Source organism: Prionailurus bengalensis, chromosome X (genome assembly GCF_016509475.1).
Source record: "Prionailurus bengalensis isolate Pbe53 chromosome X, Fcat_Pben_1.1_paternal_pri, whole genome shotgun sequence".
Taxonomy (NCBI): domain Eukaryota; kingdom Metazoa; phylum Chordata; class Mammalia; order Carnivora; family Felidae; genus Prionailurus; species Prionailurus bengalensis.
This window is the reverse complement of record NC_057361.1, coordinates 18,297,650-18,324,602: the sequence shown is the minus strand read 5'-3', so window position 1 is coordinate 18,324,602 and position 26,953 is coordinate 18,297,650. Positions and strand designations below refer to the sequence as shown.

General features: G+C 44.0%; 1 protein-coding gene across 2 annotated transcripts in view; it reads right to left on the bottom strand.

Moving 5' to 3' along the window:
- SMS (spermine synthase) overlaps positions 1–26,953 on the bottom strand; it is a 53,697-nt gene that overhangs the window by 24,276 nt on the left and 2,468 nt on the right. For both annotated transcript variants that reach the window (XM_043570126.1, XM_043570127.1), the window contains exons 2-3: positions 4,319–4,439; positions 271–361 (exon numbers count right to left, since the gene is read on the bottom strand). In XM_043570126.1, the coding sequence (XP_043426061.1) occupies positions 271–361; positions 4,319–4,439 (212 nt within the window). The remainder of the gene's footprint in view (positions 1–270; positions 362–4,318; positions 4,440–26,953) is intronic.

The following is a 26,953-nucleotide window of genomic DNA, read 5'->3' as shown; positions in this document are numbered from 1 at the left end:
AAGGTGTACGTTCCATCCAGTGGCAACAAGTAAAATTACTCAGTATTCAAGCAGTCAAGGGAATGATGACAAGCCAGGTTCCTAACAATAACTGAGGAACAACTATTTTTCTTCTAAAATCATTGATATGGAGGGAGGAAAGTTTAAAGTTAACTGGGTTGTCAGCAATTAAGTAAAATAACTTTGCCATTAAAATAGACATTTAATAATCCTCAAATACTTATAATTACATCGAAGTAAATAAAAAGTCAATAAAAGTGAAAAACCAACACTGTCAACTTCTTGGCCTTGTGAATCACCATCATAACTCTGAAGGTCCAATAACACCAGTCCATGTGGGTAAATTCTCAAATTGGCAAAACTACAAAGGAAAGTATAATTGTAAGGTTAGGAATTGTATCATGGCATTCCCAAGAAAAAGACACCAACCCACCCAATTAAAAGGAAAGACCATTGCTTTTTTTCCCCCTAAATTACATAGTTAACCCTTTTGGTTTCTTAGGAGAGCCTCTTCTTGGGGGTGAGGGAGCCACCTATCAGGGAAGATTTAGATGGAGTCACCACATGCTAACGTTTTCACATAACAGGTTCTTGGGCCCAGAAAGTGATTCAGTAGCAAGTTCTGTGAACCTGATGATTTTTTTTTTTCCAAAGTAAATTCTACCCCCAAAGTGGGACTCAAACACACGATCCTGAAATCAAGAGTCGCATGCTCTACCATCTGAGCCAGCCAGAAGCCCCTGTGAACCTGCTTTTTAAGAAGGTTCCCTGGCACATGATTGGGCCAGGTTTAGTAACCATGGCCTTAAGATGAAGGGAGGGTAGGAAAGGGCAAGTGGGTCCTCCCAATTAACCCTCAGAGAGTTCAAACCAGAGCCTTGTTTTTCTGACTGCAAGCAGGTGGTGGTTAAACTGACTTAGTTGCGGACTGGCACACCCCAGCCCTATACTGCAAACCAGATCCAGCCCGCAAGCTGTTTTGCAAAGCCTGCAGATTAAGAATGGTTTTTACATTTTTTAAAGAGTTGTTTAAAAAAGAGAGAGAGAATGTGACAGACACTTAAGTGGCTTCTTACAAAAAAGCTTTCTGACCCCTAATTTGGTGAATCTGCACATTTTTCTTAAAATGTCAGAGTGTATCACACCTAATAGAAGTTAATTATTTGGAAAAACTTCTGTTTCAATCATACACGTGTATCTGTACTGCATAGACACAGAGAAATATGTACAGGGTTATGACATAAAATTACTTCCTAGCATAAGCTGTGGTTAAAGAAACATTTGAAACACACTAAATTAGAAGAATTCTGTTCAGAGAATACCGGTAGTGTGCTTAGATTAAAAAAATAAACACAGGGGCACCTGGGTGGCGCAGTCGGTTAAGCGTCCGACTTCAGCCAGGTCACGATCTCGCGGTCCGGGAGTTCGAGCCCCGCGTCGGGCTCTGGGCTGACAGCTCAGAGCCTGGAGCCTGTTTCCGATTCTGTGTCTCCCTCTCTCTCTCTGCCCCTCCCCCATTCATGCTCTGTCTCTCTCTGTCCCAAAAATAAATAAAACGTTGAAAAAATTTAAAAAAATAAATAAACACTACTAGTTAATTTTACCTTCAGCCCCCAAATCAAGTTCAGGCCCAGGAAAGCACAAATCAATTACATCTGAATGTAGCTAATCATCTTTCCTTGCCCCTCCACCACCAGCAGCACAAAGGACAGGGGCTGGGGATGGGGGAAGGGTAGAAAAACATCACTTTTAACCACCTGATTGATTCTAGCTGAGTCCTCTGCCAGAGAACTGCAGAAACACAGGAACACAGACAATGCGGGAAGTTAAGGTCTAGTAACAAACTCAACCATTAAAAACAGAAAGAAATAGAGAGGAAAATTTGTGGGGCGGGGGCCCCCGCGGGGTGGAAAACATGTAAAAAGGTGGATGAGGATCAAGACCTCAGCATCACAATGTGGCCATTAGCCAGAAGTCAAGCCAGAAGCGGGTGCTGTCCCCCTGAGCCTGGTGGCCTGCCAACCACCCCCCACCACCACCACCAATCCATGCCTGGGCGGGAGAAGTGAGGTTTCAGGACAGGAACCACAGGGATGAGTCCCAGTTGACCAAGCAAAAGAAGAGGGAGACCAATGTGGAAAATAAGTTTTTAAACAAAGCAAGTTGGGGAGCCTTGGTGGCTCAGATGGTTAGGCATCTGACCAGCTCAGGTCATAATCTCAAGGTTTGTGAGTTCCAGCCCCACACAGGGCTTTCTGCTATCAGCACAGCCTGCTTCACACCCTCTGTCTCCCTCTCTCTATGCCCCTCCCCTGCTTGCACGCTCTCTAAGTAAAAACATTTAAAATAACCATGTTAATTTTCATTTTTTCTGCTTTCAGAAGCAAACAGCTCTTGTCACTCAAAATTCCCTTCCAGGAAGAATTCTAGACTCCCTAGACAACGGGAATTGGTGTATATGGTACAAGATTCAAGAAATGAGGTACAGAAGTAGGCAGGGCCTGGCTGCAAAGGCAGTTAGGAGACTGTTACGAGATTCAAGGCTTCACCTAAAGTGGAAAAGGAGCCTCCTGGGGCGGCAGGGTGACATGGCTCAATTTGCTGTGGTTCCCAAAGGATGGCCCGTACCCAGGACAGCAAGAGACCATGGCAGGAAGGTGGAGAAAAGAGGCCAGGACAGAGAGGGACTGAATGCAAACCTGCAGGAGCTGGAAGGATCAAGGACAGCTGCAAACCTCTACTTCCAGGAAACGTGCTGTTAACTGGGTCAGAGCATGGACCAGGGGAGGCAGGAGAGTTTGGTGGTGATGTTGATTTGGGGTCAAATCAACATCTTCCTTGAGGAAAAAATTATTTTAGATACATTTGAGGTATCTGCTAAACACATACATGGAGATTTGCTACATAGTTAAAAATACATATCTGGGCTTGGGGAGAGAGGAGCTGGGAAGTCTTTGAGAGGCATCAAGAGAGGGAAGTCCATTACCCCCATGGGGTGGACCATGTTGACTTATACAGAGAATAATGAAAGGGCGGGGCGGGGGGCATGCTAAGAAGTTTCCCTCATCTTCCAGCATTGCCTTCTGAACCTCTGTAAGAGCATGGGGGTGGTTATTTTTTCTTTTAATAGAAAAACAAGTGAGAGAACATGGGACATTAATGAAACCATGTGGAATTCTAGTACTTTGTACCTTGGGGGAATGGAATTAAAGTCACTGAAAATACCCAGGAGTTCACATTTTAAAATTAAGAGGGCAGGGGCACCTGGGTGGCTCAGTTGGTTAAGTGTCCGACTTTGGCTCAGGTCATGATCTCACAGTTCATAGGTTCGAGCCCCGCATCCGACTCTGTGCTGACAGCTCAGAGCCTGGAGCCTACTTCAGATTCTGTGTCTCCCTCTCTCTCTGACCCTGCCCCGCTTGTGCTCTGTCTCTCTCTCTCTCAAAAATAAATAATAAACATTAAAAAAAATTTAATGTTTTAAATTAATAGTGCAAATCACTAAGAATCTTACTAGTTTCCACGCTAAACCAGACAAGATAGAATACAAACCTAGACTTAGGAGAGCACAAAGAGCTCAACACACTGGCAGCTTCTTATCGGTCAGTTCTTAATTTAGGTTTCCTTTCCAACTCCCAGAACATATTGGCTTTCATCTACATACTGATTATGTAAAGTCTAGATAGTCTATAAAGTCTTAAGGAAAAAAAATCTTGAAATCTTGGATCTCCTCATCTTCCTGTCAACCTTCTTGCAGACATTCTCATCCTGCATTTGACCATGGTCTGCATTAATTAATAACTTATAACCGTGCTAATCGCAGTGGGATTCACAGTGGGGTCAGCTGACCAGCACCACCAGCACTCCCTGGGAGCTTGCTGGAAATGCTATTTAGGGTGCTGCCCCAGAGCAGTATACTGCATCAGAAATTCTTGGAGTGGGGCCCAGGAATCTTTTAACCAAGTCTGAATCATGGCCTACCAGTTCACAGTGCTTATGCTGCCCAGGGGGGTTCTGGGTCCTGGCCACACAGCAGAATCATCTAGGCAGGGGAGTTTGGAAAAATACTGATGCCCAGTGGCCTCAATCTCTGGGAGAATGACTGGGGTAATGGCATCTTGTGAAAGCGCTCCCAGACGAGTCTACTGTGCAGTTAGGGCTGAGAAGCACTGAAGTCTGGCTCCCTCCTACAAGGTGTCACAGGAGGAAATAAAAATATCTGGACACCACCCCACCACTGCCCTTTGCCCCCACCCTTCACACCCCACCCCCAACTGAAGTACTCAGATCTGAAGAGCAGCACTCAAAGACACCTCACCTGCCGTTTTTGTTTATGTAGGTCGCTAAATAACCATGGTCTTGCCAGGTGTGCACCGACTCCGTCATCCCTTGCTCCTGGAAAATGGACTGGAGGCCTTTTAGAATGGTCTCACCATCAGCTAGAGAACAAGGGAGAGAAGGCAAGGAGGTCAGGATGAAGTACATTCCAGAGGAAAGCCAATGAGGCAGTTTGACGACCGAACTTTCTGAGAAAACCTGAACAAAGAGTTGCCAGTGTCACCTATCCCTTTTGTCATGAGCTGTGTAAACGTTCAACTCCATGAGGAGACACTACACAGATTACCAGGTAACACAATAAAGACACCAAAAAAAACCCACAAAATAATTGTGCTGAGGATGCAGACATGTATTCAGCCAACTAGAGATGGCACAACAAAATATTTAGCCTAAACCAGAAATCAAAGATATGCAAATAAAGGAGCTTCTACTTTAGGGTAAATTAATGAGCATATACAGTGCTAGAAAGGGGATTCCATCCTCTGTTGATGGGTATTATAAATGACTTCAAAACTTTTGGTTCTATGTTCCAGATGTCTCACAGTAAGGATGGGTTGCTATTATAATTTGAAAAACATAAATCAAACAGGGCCACTCAGTAACTTATTTCTATATGGTAGAAAATGAACAACTCCATATGGGACAAGCTGCTATGCAGTGTGAACCCCTCCTTGGCCAGAAGCCACTCTTCCCCCTCCCTCCCACCCACCTCCAAAATGGAGCTCAATCAAGGTTACAGAAATTGCATTAATCTCTGAAGATTCACTTGAAGCCAGAATCTTCAAGAATATCCAACATTATGAGACTGAGAGGAAAGGCAAAATGCCATTTTTTCTCTTCTAGTTCTATATGCTAAGCAGTCATTTTCTGAGAAGGGTTAAGATAAAAAACCGAGATGAGACTAAAGGAATTACTCTGTACTGGCCCATGAGCCCTGCACAGGCTGGTGCTTTTTCCACATAAAATAGCGGAGGCGGCAAAGCGTCAAAATGAAAAGCGGGTCTGTGACCTGAACCAAGGCAAAAGAAAAAACAGAAAGATTCACAGCTGACCACAGTGTGGTTTCACAAGAAAATTACACTAGAATTCCTTCCATAAACTAACTAGTGCCAAAACCTGGACTAGAAGTTAGTATTTTTTTCACTCTACATAGAATGTATCTCCAGTGATGTCTGGAACTATGTTCTAAAGACCTTCCAGAGCATAGTAAATGAAGACCACAAATGGGGTCAGAGGCCAAATTGGATAGCAGATATGTCTTATTCTGGCTGGCACAGACTTTTTTTAAAAATGTAAGTCAGTTGCCCCTTAAAAACCTGATTTCACCTGCCCCCCCCCCCTGCAGTGGGTGGAATGGTGCCCCCCCCCCAAAGGATATGTCCACATACTAACCTCCAGAACCTGAAAATGTGACCTGATTTGGAAAAAGGGTTTTGCAGATGTAATTATAGATCTAGAGAGGAGATCATCTTGGATTATCCAGGTGGGCCCTAAATCCAATGACAAGTGCCCTTATGACAGAAAAGGAGACACAGGAGTAGGTGACAGAAAGACAAAAGTAGAGACTGAATTGATAACAGCCACAGGCTGAGAACACGGAAGAGCCATGAGAAGCAGGAAGAGGTAAGCAAGGACTCTCCCCTAGAACCTTTAGAAGGGACCACAGCCTTGCCAGCAATTGTTTTGGATTTCTGGCCTCCAAAACTGGGAGAGAATAGGTTTCCGTTGTTTTAAGCCATCCAATTTGTAGCACTTTGTTACGGCAGCTCCAGAGGACTAATACACCCACCAAAATTCCTATTTTTAACATCACTTAACAAACAATAGTGGGGCACCTGGGTGGCTCTGTCAGTTAAGACTCTAACTTCTGCTCAGGTCATGATCTTGCGGTTGAGGAGTTTGAGTCCCGCGTCAGGCTCTCTGCTGTCAGCACAGAGACCACTTCGGATCCTCTGTCCACCCCTCTCTGCCCCTCTTCTGCTCATCCTCTCTCTCTCTCAAAAGAAATAAACTTTAAAAAACAGCAAATAGCATAGCAAAAATGGCAGTGAAGGCATCATTTTTTAATCTTCCAAATCCCCAGAGACAGAGATATTAGGATAGCACAACTAAAACTCACAGACAACATTTAAAATAAAACTAGATGAGTGTGCACCCCCAAGCGCCCAAACAGGAGCAGGTAGAGACAAGCAAGTCACAACCTAGAGGCCTGTGTGGTACCAGCAATGGTGAGAGGAAGTAAGAAAGCAAAGGGACTTCAAATTGCTCATAAAAACACCAGCTGGGGTTCATGCACAAGGAAGGGCTCTCCTCCTTTGAGAAGGCAGCACCCAGAAGGGACACAGTGAGAGAGAGCAGGGTACACAGTGAGAGAGAGCAGGATAGTTTATGGAGCCAGATAATGTCAGGGTGGCCAATCCCTATGACGAGCAAATGAAGGGAGGCTGCTTCTAGGGAAAAGCCCCCCATCAGGGAAAGACTACTGGAGCAGAATGCACACCACACCCACAGCATAAGCATCAACGAACGAGTGGTGACCTTATGTCTCATTAGTCTAGCTCATTCCCACAGAACTATGCCTTTGGGAAACTCATTTGGCAGAAAATAGCTGGCTTCGCTATTCTGAAATTGGTTTCAGGAAATTAAAAGGGGGAAGCCTGAATTTTATCTGCTGAATTATATTCGGTTTTAAGACCGAAATCCACCCCCTAAAAAAATTCTGATTTCAAACTTCATAAAAAAGAACTGACCTTGTTCAGTGTGTTTGTCAGTGAAGCCTGGTGGGGTCAAGCCACCATGGAAGTGACTGAGCTGCAGGGCGGGAAAGACAAGTATGCCCAGTGTGCCCGAGTCCCACATACCCCAAGCAGTACTTGCCCTGAATAGGAAAACCACTATGTCATTATTCAATCCCTCCTCGGCTAGAACAGATGTTTTCTGTTTCGAAAGTGTATAAAACAAATCATCACTCCTGGTAAATGGCCTCAAGACTGGGTCCTGCTGGCACATTAGAAAACAGAACACAAATCCCTCATGCCGGTGAAGGGGACAATCTAGACAGGGCCACCCTATCACTGGCCAGGCTGTACAGTGAATGAAGACCTCAGCTCCAAGGCTGAGCCAGGGCAAAATCTATCCCTTGGGCCAAGGAAAGGGGGATCTTTGATACACCTAAAACCCTTGTCTGCTGGCCAAACCCAGCATGGTGACCATCCCCCTTTTCTAACTGGCACTGGCAGAAAGGCACTGAGGGGGCTAATGGAGGCCCCCCATCCAGCCAGGTTTCAAACAGAAGAAAAACACATTATGAAAGAAACCCAATTGAGAGTGTTACTTGTTTCTGTACTGTGGGCTTGCCCCTCAATTCAACACAAATATGCCAGGTCTGAATGTTCTTCCTGGCTGTCGCCACCGCCTGGTCCCTTGTGGGCAAAGAACATGCCAGCCCTGCCAAGGATACAGGGACTGTACTTTTCTGCACTATCCTCCTGCTCTCTCCTCTCTTGTCATCCACATCACTCACAGTCCTTGGAGAAGACTGAGAAAGGGGAGCCAGAGCTGAACCAACTGCCCAGCAACTCTTTCCCAGAACCAAGGTTTTCAAATGAAAACAAAGCCATGAGGTGCCAGGGTGGCTTAGGCAGTTGGGTGTCCAACTCTTGATTTCGGTTCAGGTCATGATCCCATGGGATCGAGCGCCAAGGTGGGCCCCATACTAAGCAGGGAGCCTGCTTAAGATTCTCTCTCCTTCCCTTTGCCCCTGTCCCCTGCTTGCTCTCTCTCCCTCGCACTCTAAATTTTTTTAATTACAAAATAAATGAATAAAATAAAATGAAGCCAAAGACCTGAGCTCTGCTAGGTTTAATGATGTGAGCTTGGTCATCTTAACCTCAGGTGTTCAATAAATGTTTTGCGGGGAAATGAATTTATTTCAGTTAGCTAAATTAATCATCCATATTGCTATATCTTTGCAGAGTTTCCAGAACTTCTAAATCAGTGATTTTCAATCCTAGCAGTGCATTATCATCACCTGGAGAGTTTTAAAAACCGGTATGTCACATCCTAGACCAATCAAATAAAAGTCTGGGGGTGGCACTCAGGCATCAGTATTTTTCAAAGCTCCCTGGGAAATTCCAATGCACAGCTATGGTTGAGAACCACTGATCTAAACCACTAGATAACAAGAATGAACAAGAAATCCCCGCTATTTCCAAACTAATTACACTCGAGTCACAAAAAGGTTACAGAAAATGTTGAACAAAGTCGGACAAAAACCCAAACTCCTTACTAACTATAGCCACAGGTAGCCTAGGACATGCCCCAGAAAATGCTCTGCAGTTATTATCCAATTTCAACCTTTCATACCCATCTAGTAAGAAACATGTAACACAACCGAACAAAATATATTTGGCTATATCAGGGCTCCTCAATTGGTGATGACAACATATGGTGTGAAGGACTGTCTTGTGCCTCACAGGACCTTGGCAATCCCAGTCATACACACGACATGTGGGTAGTACCCCCCTTTGTTAAAAAAAAAAAAAAATTTAAGGGGGCGCCTGGGTGGCTCAGTCAGTTGAGTGACCAACTCTTGATTTTGGCTCAGGGAGGGCACTCTCTGTGTGATTGAGCCCCGCATCAGGCTCTGTGCTGACAGTGTGGTGCCTGCTTGGGATTCTGTCTCCCTCTCTTTCTGCCCCTCCTGTGTGCATGCATGCTCTCTCTCCCTCTCTCTGTCAAAAATAAACAAATAAACAAACTTTAAAAAGTAAAAAACAGGGACGCCTAGACGGCTCAGTTGGTTAAGCAACCGACTCTTGATTTTGGCTCAGGTCATAATCTCACGGTTTGTGTGATAGAGCCCCACATAGGGGTCTGTGCTGACAGCAGAGCCTGCTTGGGATTCTCTCTCCCTCTCTCTCTGCCTCTCCCCTGCTTACGTGCTCGCTCATGTGCTCGCTCTCTCTCAAAATAAATACTTTAAAAAATAAATTAAAAAAAAATTTTTTAAAGACTCCACACCATCATTGCCCAGGGGCAGAAGTGGAGTGGGCAATACAATCCCTTGAGAACTACTAGTAAAACTGAGCCTGGGGTCAGAGCATATCCAAATTTGGGAACACGAAGACTGCAATGTCATAAATGCCTACAAACCAGAGAATTTGAAAGTAGATTCAAATGCTAAGAGATATAATCACACAGCTTTCAAGTAGGCATGGTAATCCAAACTAGGCTAATAAAATGTCGTTTGGCAGAAGTTCTTAAAAAAACTCTGGCCAGGCAAGAATGATGTGCAACTAGTATACCACTCAGCCTTCCAAAGTGCTCAGCAACACAAGGACCTGTCCCAGGGCAAAATATGTCATTTGTCAACTAGACAACTCAATGCCCCCGTTTCCAGACCACTGCCCACTTTGAGTTTATTCAACAATAACTTTAAAAGAAATCAACTTAGAGGTCTGATCCAAATTACATACACCACTATCAAAAGAAAGGAAGGGAAGAGAGAAAGGAAGGGAAGAGGGGGGTGAGGGGAGAAGAGCAGGGAATGAAGGCCCACATTTCATCTTCCTGCCTCATTTTCTCCCAGAGATTCACTGCTGGAGAGCTCTGACTGTGAGTATCAGCTCCAGATGGCTGAATCCCAAATGCATATATCCAGCTGGAAGATACCTCCTGCCTAAATGCTCACCACACTGTCCCAGTCAAGTCTGAAAATGGGCTTGGACTTCTCTACTCCACCCCCCACTAGATGTTAATACCCTTGCCACTTAAAATCCCCCATGAAGCTCCCCTTGAAACTTTTCCCACAAATCCCCCACCACAGCCTCTCTGCCCATCCAAGCTCACTGGCCAGGCACCCCTCACATACCTCACTTCCTCAACCATAAGATGCGGACACCACTTTGCAGGTTTCCTGCAGGGAACCTGACACCAGTGTTCATTCCCTCCATCCCTCCTGGTCTAGTACTGCCATTTAATCATTGCTCCACTAGGTGGGCAGCCCCAGTCACAGAAGTTCAGATCAGCTGCACCCACCCAGCTTACAAGCCCAAAACAATGAGTAAGGGATTCATGCTGAGTAAAAACGTAAGATACCCACCACCCTGGCATAAAGAGGGGAAAACATGCTTCAGTCATACATATTCCCACTTCTTTCTTCCATTTTAAGTAATGGTCAAGATACTGTAACCTCCTTAACAAGATGAATTCCAGCAGAAGATGCCCTGAGGGGAGAAGCAATTGTCACCCAGAAAAAAAACTCTGCAGGTTCTCTCTGCACCTGCAGACCCAACTTTGCATCTTTAAGTCCTTTCAACTTCAGAAACTTAAGAAAACTCAGGACATAGGGTGTGTGTCAGTCACCTCCTGTGCAGGGCCATCAGCCTGCCCGGCCATGGGCCAGAGCCCCAGTGGCCACCTCTGCAAAGTCAGGGGTTTGGAATGAGCGAATTCGCTCACATTCAAGCAGCAACTGGCTAGTGAAATTAGGAGACAAATTTCTATTCTTGCCAAACATATCTTTAATTATGAAGGCTGGAAATTCCACACGTCCCCATCAAGCCTCCGTCCCCCATTTCTTTGCTTCCTAGCTCTCCCTCACAATGGCTCAAGCTACTTCATAGCCAAGGGGTTGATTACTCCCATCATCGCACCATACCCAAGTGGTGGAGCCGAACGTCCGGCCTCCTTCCAGTTCGCGCCTACTGCACAGACCCTGGTACCTCCAGAGCCCCGTGCCTTACTCCACTTGACTCTCTGATCCCACTGGGTCTGTCTCCCCATCCCACTTCCCCTTTATGCTCAGGTCAGGGGCCACCCCGATCCCCCTCCTTTCTGAGAGCCGTACTCCCCTAATGGGCAGTGGCAACAGAGAAGTCAGCAGCTCACAGCAAGGAGAAGCATCAACGTAGGCATCCTTTACCCAAAACCTGAGAATCTGATGTCAGAGAAGCTAAGAGCCAGTTTTGCGTTGTGCAGTTTTCCTTCACACAAAACCAGCTTTCAGGTCACCTTGATAGGCTCCTAAACCTAAAGTGGAAGAAAAGGCAAACTGCATTCTAACACACTCTGAAGTCATTCAGGTATCTGCTTTAAAAATCCACTCAGGGGCGCCTGGATGGCTCAATCGTATAAGCATCTCTTGGTTTCAGCTCAGGTCATGATCTCACGGTTTCTGAGTTCAAGCCCCACGTCGGACCAGACAGCACTGAGCTAGCTTGGGATTCTCTCTCTCTCTGTCCCTCCCCAGCTCCTGCTCTATCAAAATAAATAAATAAATAAATTTTGAAAAAAATAAAAGTCATTTATTAAATAAAATAAAAATCCACTCAGATGTCCTAATCTCAACAATGGTGGTAGTTACGTGACTGTATGCATTGGTCAAAACTCAGAACTATACATAAAATTTACTCAACATGAATTATATCAAGTTTAAAAAAATCATGGGGCACCTGGGTGGCTCAGGCGGTTAAACATCCGACTTCGGCTCAGGTCATGATCTTGGGGTTTGTGAGTTCAAGCCCCGCGTCAGTCTCTGTGCTGACAAGCTCAGCAGAGCCTGGAGCTGGCATGGGATTCTGTGTGTCTCCCTCTCTCTCTGCCCCTCCCCTGCTCATGCTCTGTCTCTCTCCCTTTCAAAAATAAATAAACATTAAAAAAAACTCCATTCCAGGGGCATCTGGGGTGGCTCAGTTATGCATCTGGACTCTTGCTGATCTCAGCTCAGGTCTTGATCTCAGGGTTGGGAGTTCAAGCCCTAAATTGGGCCCCAAGCTGAGCGTGAACCTACTTTATAAAAAAAAAAAATCTAGGGGCGCCTGGGTGGCGCAGTCGGTTAAGCGTCCGACTTCAGCCAGGTCACGATCTCGCAGTCCGTGAGTTCGAGCCCCGCGTCGGGCTCTGGGCTGATGGCTCAGAGCCTGGAGCCTGTTTCCGATTCTGTGTCTCCCTCTCTCTCTCTGCCCCTCCCCCGTTCATGCACTGTCTCTCTCTGTCCCCAAAATAAATAAACGTTGAAAAAAAAAATTAAAAAAAAAAATCTATTCCAGAGTTACCACCACCATTGGCATAACCACTCTGAGAATAACAAAATAGCACAGCATTCCTCATGGGCTCCCTCTCACCCAAGTGCATGCTCACAAGTATTTAAGGGTGTGAGAATATCTTTGAACTCACTTGGGATATGCTACATGTAATCACAAACATCAGTGTTGACAGGCAGCAAGCCCAGATTACTGAAATCAAGTGATATAGAGAGAAAACCTTCACATTTCACAAGAGCTCAACACTTAATCCAAACCAAGTTCCAGGCTCTGAGCTGTCAGCACAGAGACCAACACAGGGCTCAAACCCATGAACTACAAGGTCATGACCTGAGCTCAAGTCGGTTGCTTAACCGACTGAGTCATCCAGGCACCCCCACTTTTTTTTTATTTTTAAATTTTAACAAAGGGTCTTGTGCATCAGGAGACTTCTCAGACATTCAGAAGCCTAATAAATTTCCAAGGATTAAAGTGAAGGTCAAGCATGTGGTTCCTTGGGCTATCTTACGGCTTGGTCTTCTAGTCCCACATCCAGTTCTTTTTACAACAGCTGCAAGATGATTAATCTGACACAAAACCCAAGATGACAGCAATGTTCAGAGCAGCATGTTTCATAATAATGAAAAAGTGGAAACATCCCAATTGTCCATCAAGCTATATAAATGGATAAACAAAACGTGGTATATCCATACCATGAACTATTATTCAGCCATAAAGGAATGCAATATTGATATACGCTACAACATGGATGACATGATGCTAAGTGAAAGAAATCAGTCACAAAGGACCACATATTGAAGGAGTCCATTTATATGACATAGCCAGAAAAGGTATATACCTACACATTAAAAGCAAATGAGCGCATGCTAGAGGCTGGGAGGAACAAGAGGCTAGGAGGAATAGGGATGATGGCTAAGGGCTACACATTTCTTTCTGGGGTGATGAAAATGTTCTAAAATGTGGGGATGGTCACACAAAACAATGTGCTGAAAACTACTGAAATGAATATTTTAAATGGGGGAACAGTATGGCAAGAGAGTCATCTCAATAAACCTGTCCCAAAAAATACAAACACACAAGCTGCACTTCCAGATTCTCAGGTACTGTGAAGTAGTCAAGGCAACAGAAAGTTCCAGAAGTCGACTGTTCCCCTACAACCAACCATAAATAAGCCAGGCCTTAGGCACAGGTTAAAGGGGCTCCAAGGGGCAGTCTCCTCTACCCATCCACCCGACCCATTAACGAATAACAAGTATCTGAGCAGCTGGTGTGTGCAGGCACTGTCCCAGGCAGCGGACATGGCTTTCATGCCACGAACACACACCTGCGGCCAGTCTCAGTGCCTCAGTTCAATCACTCAGTGCCTCAGTTCCATGCTATGTGTGGCATGGCCACTATAGTTAATAACAGTGCATCATGTATTTGAAAGTGGCTGGGAAGAGTGGATCTTAAAAGTTCTCATCACAAGGGAAAAACCTGTAATTATATATGGTGATGAATCTTAACTAGACTTCCTGTGGTGATCTTCACAAGACAATACAAATATCAAATCATTATGTTGTACACCTAAATCTAATACTTAACATCAATTACACATCAATAAAAAAAAATGCTTAGGGCACCTGGGTGGCTCAGGTGGTTGAGCATAGGACTTAGGCTCAGGTCACGACCTCACGAGAGGTCGAGCCGCACATCAGCCTGTCAGCGCAGATCCTCTGTCTCCCTCTTTCTGCCCCTCTCCTGCTTGCGCTCTCCCAAAAATAAATTAATATTTTAAAAATTCTTTTGGGGCGCCTGGGTGGCGCAGTCGGTTAAGCGTCCGACTTCAGCCAGGTCACGATCTCGCGGTCCGGGAGTTCGAGCCCCGCGTCGGGCTCTGGGCTGACAGCTCAGAGCCTGGAGCCTGTTTCCAATTCTGTGTCTCCCTCTCTCTCTCTCTCTCTGCCCCTCCCCCGTTCATGCTCTGTCTCTCTGTGTCTCAAAATAAATAAATGTTAAAAAAAGGAAAAAAAAAAAAAAAAAAAAGGAAAAAAAATTCTTTTAAATTTAAAAATCATAGCAGTGATATATAGGGCCACAAAACACAGAAAGGGACAAATGACAAACAATTTGGGGGGTTATTTTCCGAGCAGTTTCTGATGTTCACAGAGAACCAAACCAAGGAAAAGTTAGCTACAGAAAGAAAGAAAAAAAAGTACTGACATTAGACTGACAACCATACAACACAACACAGAAATGACACCCAAGCTCTTTTCACACAAATGTGCATTAAGAAACCCACATGTGGGGCGCCTGGGTGGCGCAGTCGGTTAAGCGTCCGACTTCAGCCAGGTCATGATCTCCCGGTCCGGGAGTTCGAGCCCCGCGTCGGGCTCTGGGCTGATGGCTCAGAGCCTGGAGCCTGTTTCCGATTCTGTGTCTCCCTCTCTCTCTGCCCCTCCTCCGTTCATGCTCTGTCTCTCTCTGTCCCAAAAATAAATAAACGTTGAAAAAAAAATTTTTTTAAAAATAAAAAATAAAAAAAAGAAACCCACATGAGGCTGTTTACAGTACCGGCCACAACTACTATTTCTTAAAACTCACATTACAGTACACTAGGCATACTGTAAATATGTTGCTAATTATTTCATTGCCCTGCCTTCCCTTCCCAGCTTCAAGAGAGCAAGAAAGCAAGAGAACAGTTCAAGAGGCATTTCCCGTCACCCCCAACACTTACTGGAAAGAGGCAAGAGCCTCATTCTACGTCTCTCCATGAGCCTTATGAACTAATCTCCTTATGAAATTAAAGAAGGGTTCATAAAAATATAATTTATGAGACACAATCCTAACCCCTCTTTATTCTGGAACCCAATACTGTACCCTCTTCTTCCTGGTACACCCGTTTCCCCCACAAGGAGTCTTCAAATCAGCCACAACCCACAAGCCTCAGTGAGCACAGAGAGGGAAGCACCCCCAGAGAGTGCCCACATTCTGACCTAGCCCACATGGGAGGCTAACCAAGAGTTATCAAGTAAGGCACAGAAAGGGGAGATTATGCAAAAGCCTGGCTTTCACATGGGGAGAATGGAACAATTTGTGGTCATGAGATGCTGGACATCTGGCCACCTGACCTCTCCCAGAAGGCATCATTTGAGCAACACAAGGCATGCCCCAGACTGCACAGGTCCAAGGTCCATGTTTTCAAAGAGGAAGTAGTCAACTCGGGGTAGAGCTGTGGAAGAGAGAAGACCACCAAGGCAGAGGACACAAAGAGGCCAGGACCACAAAAAGCCCTCTCTGGGGGCCACACTCAACCCAACGGTTAGAAGCCCCCAAAATGAGATGAAACCAGACCCAGCTGCAGCATAAAACGGATGAGCAAGGTGGCAAGAGGGGACTTGTAGAGTCTGAGGTTAGAGGACAGGAGAAGATTTAACCTAAGGCGCCTGGACCAAGAAAAATAACCAGCCCTCACCTTCAGTTCACAACTGCCATCCACAGTCCACTGGGAGGAGTGGAAAGGTCCCAGTGGCCACCTGCCACCACCCCTTCATCCCACAAAGCAGAGAGATGAAAACGGGTTACAAGCTGGCCCAAGGTCAGACAGCAATGCTTTCCTTCAGCTCCACCCAGAAGGAAAACCAGATTTCTTCCCCAAAGTACTAACTGTGGGATTGCCGATTCTACTATCCAGGAACACTTAGCCAGTACCAGGAATATCCAGCTCTCTTCCCGCTAACTTTAGGTGGGCAGAGTGTCTTATCAACCATTTATATTTCCTTTTAATTTTTTTAATGTTTATTTATATTTGAGACAGAGAGAGAGAGAGCACTAGGAGGGGAAGAAGGGGCAGAGAGAGAGGGAGACACAGAATGTGAAGCAGGCTCCAGGCTCTGAGCTGTCAGCACAGAGGCTAACGCGGGGCTCAAACCCACGGACCCTCAGATCATGACCTGAGCCGAAGTCAGCCACTTAACTGACTGAGCCACCCAGGCTCCCCTGAATCTTAATTTTTAATAGGGGAGTAGATTCCATTATATTTATCATGATCATTAACACTTTTATTATAAATGTCATATTTTTATGCTATTTTTAATGTTGCCTTATATTTTTAATTTGTTTTATGAATTTTAAATTTGTTTTTCCCTTTTGAGTGTTTGCTTTTATCTTCTTCATTTCTTTGGAAGCCATATATACTCCTTTTGATACTGGTAAGTGTGACTTTTCAGTTTGAGATCATGACCTGAGGCAAAGTCAGACACTCATCCGACTGAGCCACCTAGGCGCCCCCCCAGTTATATTTCTACAAACAATTCTAGGGCTTATGCCCAAGCTTCCATGCCAGACTGCAAATCAACAATGAACAGTATTTCTAGAGATAAAGCAGTTTGGAGTTCATGTTATCAAAAGAATTACATTTATATCAAAGCTGCCCCTGAGGCAACCCCAGGACCGTCTCTTCCTCCGGCACCTTCTCTTCCTCTGGCTTTGGCCAGGGCACACTCAGCAAAGTCAACATTCAGGATGGCACCCTCCAGAATGAACCTCCAAGATTACTCAGCACCCAGGAGGTGCTGGAACCATAAATGCCACAGAGATAAAGACAAAGGACACAAGTCAAAAACTCCCTGGACAACGAGAGGGGTGTGTACTATGATGGATTCCAGATGACAGAAAGGCCATGGCGGGGGGGGGGGGGGGGGGGGGGGGGGGGGGGGGGTTTGCTGGGAATCAGTGCTTGAATATTTTTCCAGATGGCTCTAAAGCAAGCCACTGGACTTAGATGGTCTAAAGACATGGGCGGGCAAACTTGTTCCATAACGGGCCACACAGTAAAGATTTCAGGCTTTGCAGGCCAAATCAGGGCTGTGTCAGTCACCAGGAAGCCAAACAAAGGATGCCAGAAGAGCAAGATGTGGCTCAAGGGCCGAACTTTGTTGACCCCTAGTCTAAGGTCTTTTCCAGCTCTAAATTCCTAACCAACAGGCATAGGGACACTCAGCTGTAATTCTACAACCTGAATTTCCAGAAGTGACGTTCTTAGAATTTGAGACTAGAATAATATGAATACTTCCTCCATTCAAGTTGGCAACTTATTAAATGGGGGGGGGGGAATAACAGCTAATAACCTATATAACTAGGACCCCTGCTTTTTAAGGAATACATAGAAGTAACATTAGCAGCTAACAGAGAAGCTGCACTGGAGAATGACAATATTTAAGAGTAGCAGTCAAAGGGGCACCTGGGTGGCTCAGTTGGTTAAGTGACTGACTTCGGCTCAGGTCATGATCTCACAGTTCCTGAGTTCGTGCCCCTAGACAGCTCAGAGCCTGGAGCCTGCTTGGGATTCTGTGACTCCCTCTCTCTCTGCCCCTCCCCCACTCACACTGACTCTCTCTCTCTCTCTCTCAAAAATAAGTATTAAAAAATACTTTTTTAAAAAAGAGTACTAGTCAGCATTTTAAAGTCACAAATTGCTAATCTATGCTCCCACTTCAAGAACATAGAAAAAGAGAAAAATAAACCCTAAGTAAACAGGAGATAAAGATAACAGCAGAAATCAATGAAATTAAAGACAAAAACTACAGAGAAAAAAAATCAATGAAGTGAAAAGTCATTTCTTTATCAAGATCACTAAAAATGAAAAACTCTAGGCAAGATTGACAAGAGAAAAAAAGGAGCAAAGATAACAGATTGCCAATTATTAGGAACAGAACAAGAGATATCAATACAGACCCGCAGACACCAAAAGAATAAAGGAATCCCACAAACTCTACACACATAAATTTAGCAACTTAAAAGGAAATGGGCCAATTCCTAAAAAAACAAACTACCATAACTCACCAATGTGAAATAATCTGAATAGCTCTATAACTATCAAAGAAATTGAATCTGTAATTGGAAAACTCCAAAATAGAAATCTTGAGGGCCAGATGATTTCACTGGAGAGTTCCAAACATTTAAAGAGTAATACCAATTCTATACAAAATCTCGTACAGAATACGGATAAGGAATGCTTAACTTATGAAACTATGATCCTAATACCAAACCACACAAAGACAATCCACAAAGATACCAAACAAATATCCCTCATGAATATATAAACACGAAAATCCTTCACAAATTATTAACAAATAAGAATTCAGCAATAAATAAAAATTATGTACCATGAACAAGCGGGATTTATTCCAGGTTTGCAAGGCTGGTTCAATATTAAAACAAAACAAAAATCAATGTGATCCACCATATATAATAAGACGCTAAAGAAAAATCACATTATTAATTGATGCAGACAAAGTATCTGACAAAATCCAACATCCATTCAAAATAAAAACACACACACAGGGGCGCCTGGGTGGCTCAGTCGGTTAAGCGTCCGACTTCTGCTCAGGTCACGATCTCACAGTTCGTGAGTTCGAGCCCCGCGTCGGGCTCTGTGCTGACAGCTCGGAGCCTGGAGCCTGGAGCCTGCTTCCGCTTCTGTGTCTCCCTCTCTCTCTGCCCCTTCCCTGCTCATGCTGTGTCTCTCTCTATCTCAAAAATAAATGAACATTAAAAAAAAAAAAAGAAAATGATACATCAAAAACACACACACAAAAAGGCAGTAACAGAGGGGAACTTCCACAACTTGGCAAAGAGTGTAAAAAACCTAAAGCTAGCATTGTACTTAATGGCAAGACTGAATGCTATTAATGCCAGCTTAGTAAGGCACAGAGAGGTCAAGAACTTGCCTGAGGTCACACAGCTAGTAAGTTACAGATCCAGGATTCAAATTCAGTGAGTTTTGAGTCCAAAATCCAGTGCTTTTAATCACAACATCGTGTTGTCTTTCCTCAATTATAGTTGTGACAAGAATAAGTAATTTGTTCCATATAGCAAATCATCAACAGTGGTTATCTACTTCTAATAGTATTCTAGATCTGGGTTCCCCTCTTTATATTTCCCTACATATCTTGCACATAGGCTAAAATGAGCAAAGAATTTTCAAAACAAAAAAATTATGTAAAAAGACAAACACATAAACCATTACGTGAACAGCTCCTGCAGTTTCTTCAAGTAAAGCCAGATCCTTTATCAAAGAAAAAAACACAAGAGCTCTATTAACAATTTAATATTCACAAAATGCTTAAAAAGTTATGGAGATGTAATGCACAGCATGGTAACTCTAGTTAACACTGCATTATATAGTTGAAAGTTGCTGCGGGCAGATCTTGAAAGTTCTCATCACAAAAAAATTTGTTAACTATGTATGGTAATGGATGTTACCTAGACCTATGGTCTTGATCATTTCACAATGCATAAATATAAAATCAAAACATTGTACATATGAAACTAATATCATACATCAATAATTAAAAAAAGCATTCCACCCTGTACCAAGTTTCAGATACTTATATATTCACCTCTAGAAATTAAGAATGTCCATTAGCATATCAGTTGTGCAGTTTTTTGTTTTTTTTTTTTTTTTTGAGAGAAAGAGAGCAGATGGGGCAGAGAGACAGAAACGAGTGAGAATCCCAGAAAGTAAGAATCCCAAGCAGGCTCCATGCTGTCAGCACAGAGCCCAATGCGCGGCTGGATCCCATGCAGAGCCCAATGCACGGCTGGATCCCAAGAACCGTGAGATCATGACCTGAGCAGAAGCGTGAGCTGGTGAGCTGTGTGAGCTGACAGGTCTTAAACACAACAATGTCTTTGGCGCCTGGGTGGCTCAGTTAAGCGACAGACTTCAGCTCAGGTCATGATCTCTCAGTTTGTGGGTTCCAGCCCTGCACTGGGCTCTGTGCTGACAGCTCAGAGCCTGGAGCATGTTTCGGATTCTGTGTCTCCCTCTCTCTCTGTCCCTCCCCTACCCACACTCTGTGTCTCTCTGTCTCTCTCCCTCTCAAAAATAAATAAATATTAGATACAACAGGTCCTAGAAATTTTTCAGGATTCTCACTGGAGAAATGTCCATTCTAAGGAAATGGAGTCATGCAATACAAACACATGTCATATCTTAAAACTCAAGAGTGTTCCTTAAAAATTCTGCTTTAACTTAAAGAGCTCCTTTAAATAAAGACCAACCTTCAAATCACATGCCAATGCTTTACTTCCTGCCTCTTCTTTTGCCAGCAGAACTTGCTTCTCTTTCAGTAAGTTAAATTCACAGGTCTTTATAACTGAACATCTTTATCCACTGGCACAATTTCAAAGTACTCAGTATTGCAATTAGTGTTAGGTGTTTTATGTATCATTTGACACTCTTCCAAACATTTTATTGGACATCCCACCCAACAACACAGTGTGTGGGATTTTGGTATCATTAGCGCCTTCAAGCAGAGGGAGAAATTAAGGTGCATGTGAAACTAACCCAGAGGGTCTTCTGGAACATGCTACCAGTTCTTCCCAGCTCCTTTTGGGTGTACTGCTTGGCATATAAATGCAATTGATCGCAAGCATGGCCACTAGTTCAGTGGCTCCTTCCAGAGCTCAGATGACAGTATCAGTTTAATGAAATCCAGGCCCACCACAATTTAGGGCCCCCGAGTTGTTTTTCCTGGGGTCTGGAGAAGTGCCTAGTTGTAAGGGTTTCAAAGAGCATTTGTGCCATGGTTTACATACTCGGTTTAAAGATTCAATTGAGGAGGTTTCCCGACTCTTCAAAAAGAACTGAGCCTGTAAGTAAACTACCATGAAATGGTGGTTGGAGTGGCAGCACACACCAGCAGGCTTGGGTTACAAGTGCAGTGAGATGGCGGATTAAAACGCTTGGAATGTGTGGGACTCCAGATACTAAACTCAGAAACAGCTTCACTGAACACGTTTTTAAACAGATGCCCAGCCACAATCCAGGAACTTTCTAACCAATCCTTACCTGCCAAGGATTAGTATGACCGCGTTGGTCTCAACTCAAACGACAAAGCCCATAATTCCAAATCCTACCCAGGTACGGAGCCTGACACCAAAAGCTCTAACTTTTCAAAGCTATGAGACCACAGCACTTTGTTCCGTCCATCTCCCAACAAAGTACCAAAGTCCTGTGTGACCATTCAAATACAGCCCATTTCATTATATTTAGATGCAAAGATTTCCAAGCTGCTAACTCATGCACTGCAAAACCTTCCATTATGTTTAGACGAATTTCTTATGCTCATTTAATATATTTTAGAGAAAGTGAGAAGCAGGAACAGGGAAGAGCAGGGGAGAGGGGTAAAGGAAGAGAGAGATCCCAAGCAGGCTCCACACTCAGCACAGGGCCCAACACAGGGCTCGATCCCACAACCCTGTGACCATGACCTGAGCTGAATCCAGAGTCGGACATTCAACCAACTGAGCTACCCAGGTGCCCCTAAATATCAATTAACGTAAATATCAATTAATATCTTAAGTTTTTTTCAGTTTCCAATCTGGGAAGTTAAAAAGAACATTCTATTTTTATTTGCTTCTCTCCTTGTTGGGTTGAACACCATCATGTATACTTCTATGCCACTTGTATGGTTTTTTTTTTGTTTTTGTTTTAAATTTTTTTTTTCAACGTTTATTTATTTTGGGGACAGAGAGAGACAGAGCATGAACGGGGGAGGGGCAGAGAGAGAGGGAGACACAGAATCGGAAGCAGGCTCCAGGCTCTGAGCCATCAGCCCAGAGCCTGACGCGGGGCTCGAACTCACGGACCGCGAGATCGTGACCTGGCTGAAGTCGGACGCTTAACCGACTGCGCCACCCAGGCGCCCCGTCACTTGTATGTTTTTTTCTATATTACCCAAATATGATTTTATTTAACGGTATACTAGTGTCTAGTCATAAGACCTTTGGTTTGTTGTTTGTTAAAAATATTAAGTTTTTGCCATACATGATGCATACATTTTCTATCTTAATTTTAGCCAACTTAAAATCAGCTTTCCCCCTTCAAAAAAACACAAAGTGTCCACTGTTGGTTACTAAGTTGGAAAATGCTATCCTTAACAAATGTCACACGCAGGACTTCAGAGTACTTGAAAATGCACCTCTCATTAGGTGGAGTGGAGATTGTTCCTAATGCCTGGATTATGGAGTCAATTTCTTAAACAGGTGTTATCCCTTCCACAGCACTTAAAATTATGATAGAGAACCACCAAATAACTAGATGAGGCTTCTTGAGATAAAGCACAAAGTAATTTTAACATACACTACCTCTACAGGTTAAAAAAAAATGGGTGTAACTTTGGAACTACACTCTAAAAAGATTCATTATGGTTTATACAATTTTTTAATGGCAAGCTCACAAAACTAATTCCCAGCAATGTGCAATTACTCAGCCTGGAGTCAAATACAGCTTCATTAGTGCAATTAAGAATCTTTGCAGAGTTGGGGTAAAAAGAGTTTAAAAAAAACAAAGAGTGTGCCAAAGGAAGAGAGATTCCAGAGACCTCCCCCAAACAGTCCATAAAACATTTGCAAACAACATTCAAGTTGAAAGAATACCTAAGGGACAAAAAATACCTCACCCAGAGCTGTTCAATTCCTAGTGTGGGTGCCTCCCAGCTACTTGGAAGCACAGGGAGCATGAGACTCAAATGGGTGTTGGGGGAGGGAGAACTGAGTAGAAATGGAGAACTGAGGGATGATACGGAGTTCCGCCTTTAGCCACAAGGAGATGAGGACACACTGGAGGCTTTTTAAATGAGAAACGGGACAAGGAATCTGTTGAGTTTCTGGCGATCAAGCCCGTCCCCAAAATGGAGACAAACTGGGAGAATGTGGCCAAGAAGTGTAGCTGGGAAAATGGCTGAGCAAGGAATTGGGTGTAGCAGGTAGAATGCACAGGATTTAACTGGCTGATTGGTGCCTGAGATTGGGGGATGCCCCAGGTTCCTGATACAAGAGTTTTTTGTTTTAATGAGGATCCTATTATAGTGGTTCTTGTACGTAATTAGCATCAGAATTAGTGGAAGGAAGCTGGCTAAAAATGCAAATTCCAGAAACTCCCCCCAGCCCAGACCATGATTTGGCCAATCTAGAAAAGGACCCAAGCAGGCACTCCCCTCTTCCCAGTCATCAGCCCTCAAGGCTTCATTGTTAAAGCCGGTGTTGAGGGGGCGGGGGTGTTGTTATCACAATGGTAGATAAAGTGTGATAGGATAAGAGGAATGATAATGCTGAGACAAAGGGGAAAGTTTTCTCCTCTTGAACAATAAATAGTAGCAATCAAAACTGGATTTTTTGGGGTTTCAACCACACAAAGACGATATGCTTCTACCTGAAAGCAACTTAACAAATACAAGGAAAGAGTGGGAGCTCCAAGAATGGATGGAAGGTTCAGGAAATCAAGGAGCGAAGATCACCAGAAGCCAATGGGCTCAGCTGCGTAGGAAATGCTGGCCAAGCCCTCTGCTCTGAACCAACCCCAGGGCAAACCTTGGAGGAAGGTAACACCCTCCCTCCCTCTAGAACTACTCATGTGTGTATAATGGAGACTTCCAAAAAGAACCAGATCAGTCACCTGGATTACAGCAATGACCTAGCTAAAAATTTACTTCGGGGATTCTCTACCCCAGCACCACTGATGTCTTGGGGTGTCAATGTTGGGGGCGGGAGGGATGCTGTCCAGTGCATCGTAGGGTGTTGAGCATGCGTCCCTGGCCTCCCCACTCACGATAACCAAATATGACCCCAGATACTGCCAAATGCCCCCAGGAAAGCACGGGGGTGGGGGGAGACAGGGTTGGGAATCACAGCCTCAAACTAAGAGGCTTCGCAGTTGTGGAATTAACAAAGGCCTTGGAATCAAATAGACAAAGCTTTCAATCCCAGCTACCACATTTATAAGGTGAAAAACTTCAATGGGCCTATTTATTCATCTTTAAAATGGGGATAACAGGACCTACCACAGGGTTGTAGCGAGGATTAAGTAAAATAACGTGTAATGCGCTTAGGGCAATGCTTAGCCCAGGAGGCAACTAATAAATACTGGCTTTTATGTTTTCAAAGGGTGTCTGTCTTGAAGAGGAACCAGGGATATCTGCTTACAGCTCTGGCCTTGAGTGGAAACCTACTCTGCCTAAAAGAAACTACACAGAAAAGACAGTCTCCTTTCTCTCCAGCTTGTAGGGGCTCTGAACCAGGGAGCTTTTGGACTCCCCAGGGGCCAGTAGATAAAATTCAGGGGGTCTGTTAACTTAGATGAGAAAAAAATATGCATCCTCATTTACACTAGTTGAAATTGAGCATTTTCTTCAATTATGCTTGTAAAACCACCTATCAACTATACTGGGCTATTGTCACCAATAAAATCATTACAGCTTTTTCTTACATCACAGTTGAAATACCGACTTTCTCAGCTCTACCTCGAAATTATGGAAGTTATTAGGCCTGATGCCAGATACTGTTATTTAGTATGCTGCTGAAGAAGCATATATTACTATGCTACATATGTGGGATTTTTTTATTTTGAAAATTGTATTTTAAAGTAATTAGGTTACTTTATGCATTTACAATTCTTACTGAGGGGGTGCCTGGCTGGCTCAGAAAGGCATGAGACTCTTCATCTCAGCGTCATGAGTTCGAGCCCCACGATGGGTGTAGAGGGGGCTTAAAGAAATAAACCTTAAAAAAAATATATAGCAAATTCTTACTCTGAGAAGAGCTCCACAGTCTTCCCTGATGAAGGTCAAAGGCACAAAAGAAGAACCCCTACCCTAAACCTTTTTGGCCAAGCCTATAATCCCCAAGCGGCCTTCTGTTCTTAATTTACTAAACAACATCTTTGTTATAAAACTAATTTCTGAATTGGATTAACACAAGTCACTTTTGGTCCCTATATAGAGACCAGCGGTCCAAACATGAACATAACAGCATCAGACAGGTTTCTTTACTCAGGACCCATAATGTGTGCCTTGTTTTCCCCTAGGGTACTTGAACTAGCTTTCAATCTTTACCATAACATCAATCGGGTCCATTTAACACTTACTAAACATCTAGGATGTACCAGAATTGTGTCCAGGATACAGACATTGGGGCCTGCCTTCAAAGACACTCCCAGCTCAGGGGAAGAAATGAGGCATGGAACTGCTAGACCTGAGGGCTGACCAGCCAGCTAGAAGACTGTTGGCTCTAACGGGGCAGGCAGAGGCCATGTGTACCACACTCACCTCTGTGTACCAAGGTAGGGGTTCTTATTTTGTGCCTTTGACCCTCATCAGGGAAGAGGGTGGAGCTCTTCTCAGACGCTTCCTAGCATCTATGACTAGGAACAAAAACCATGTGTCCTCCGCCAGCCCAGAGATGCTTAAACCATACAAACATGGGACATGTTGGTTCTTGTTCGCCTCAGCTGAGAAATCATAAAATATTTTCTGGGTTCAAGAGTCCAATACTTTACTGACAAGATGACCAAAGATAAAGTTTTGTTTTTAGCAAAAATTAAAATTTCCTGAGTTATGTCATCAGCCACAACACTAAAGAGGCACCACCAGGCCCAACCTATAATTGTCCTTAGTGGCCCAGTGGCTGCTGGGTACCAGCTGGCTTGCACTCTTAAGTTATATGAAATCGCAATGTAATAACTAAGTGGTTCAAGTTTAATTCCATTAAAATCAAAAATCACATCATGGAACTCAAGCATTAGGAAGGATTACTGACAAATGGGAAAAAGAACATGAATCCAGGCTCCACAGGCATTTGACTCACCCCTGAGTCACATCCAGTACTCACCATGCCAAGACTAACGCCTTTTGACTCATTATCAATTAAAATAAATGTTTTTGGCGACGTCACACACAGGTGGTAGATTTCTCACCTAGTGCCCCTAAATGAAAAGTAGAACGGGGGTGCCTGGGTGCCTTAGTTGGTTAAGTGGCCAACTCTTGATTTCAGCTCAGGTCATGATCTCACCATTTTTGAGTTCGAGCCTGGCATCAGGCTCTGCACTGACAGGGTGGAACATGCTTGGGATTTTCTCTGTCTCCTTCTCTCTCTGCCCCTCCCCAGTTTGCGCTCTCTCTTTCTAAAAAATAAATAAACATAAATTATGAAAATAAGAACTTATAAGATCCTACTCTAGCCAAATCCCCTTATTTTCCACGTGTATACACCTACAGGCAACAAGGGTGACAGGTCTCCCTCCAAATCAAGTGATGGGGGAATACAATAAGAATCAGAGTTTTCTTACTCCCAGAACACTTTTGTAGGGACTCAAGAACTAACAAAGATGCATACATACACACCTCCCTCTTTAGTAGTATTTCTTCCTAGAATTTTCTTCAGCTTGCCAACAAAATTTTTTCATCTTTGGGGTGCCTAGGTGGCTCAGTCATTTTTAGTGTCTGACTCTTGATTTCGGCTCAGATCATGATCTCAAGAACCATGAGTTTGAGTCCTGCATCGGGCCCCGAGGCTGACAGCCAGAGCCTGCTTGAGATTCTCTCTCCCTCTCTCTGTCCCTACCCAATTCGCATGCGCACACATGAGCTCTCTCTCAAAATAAACAAATAAACTTAAAAAAAAAAAAACACAAAACTTTCTCAACTTTAAGACCAACAGATTGAGAATTAAGGATAATTGGCTAGGATTTTTTTTTTCTTTAATTAGATGCCACTTACACACCTTGCCAGCTCAGAACCTTCCAGTTT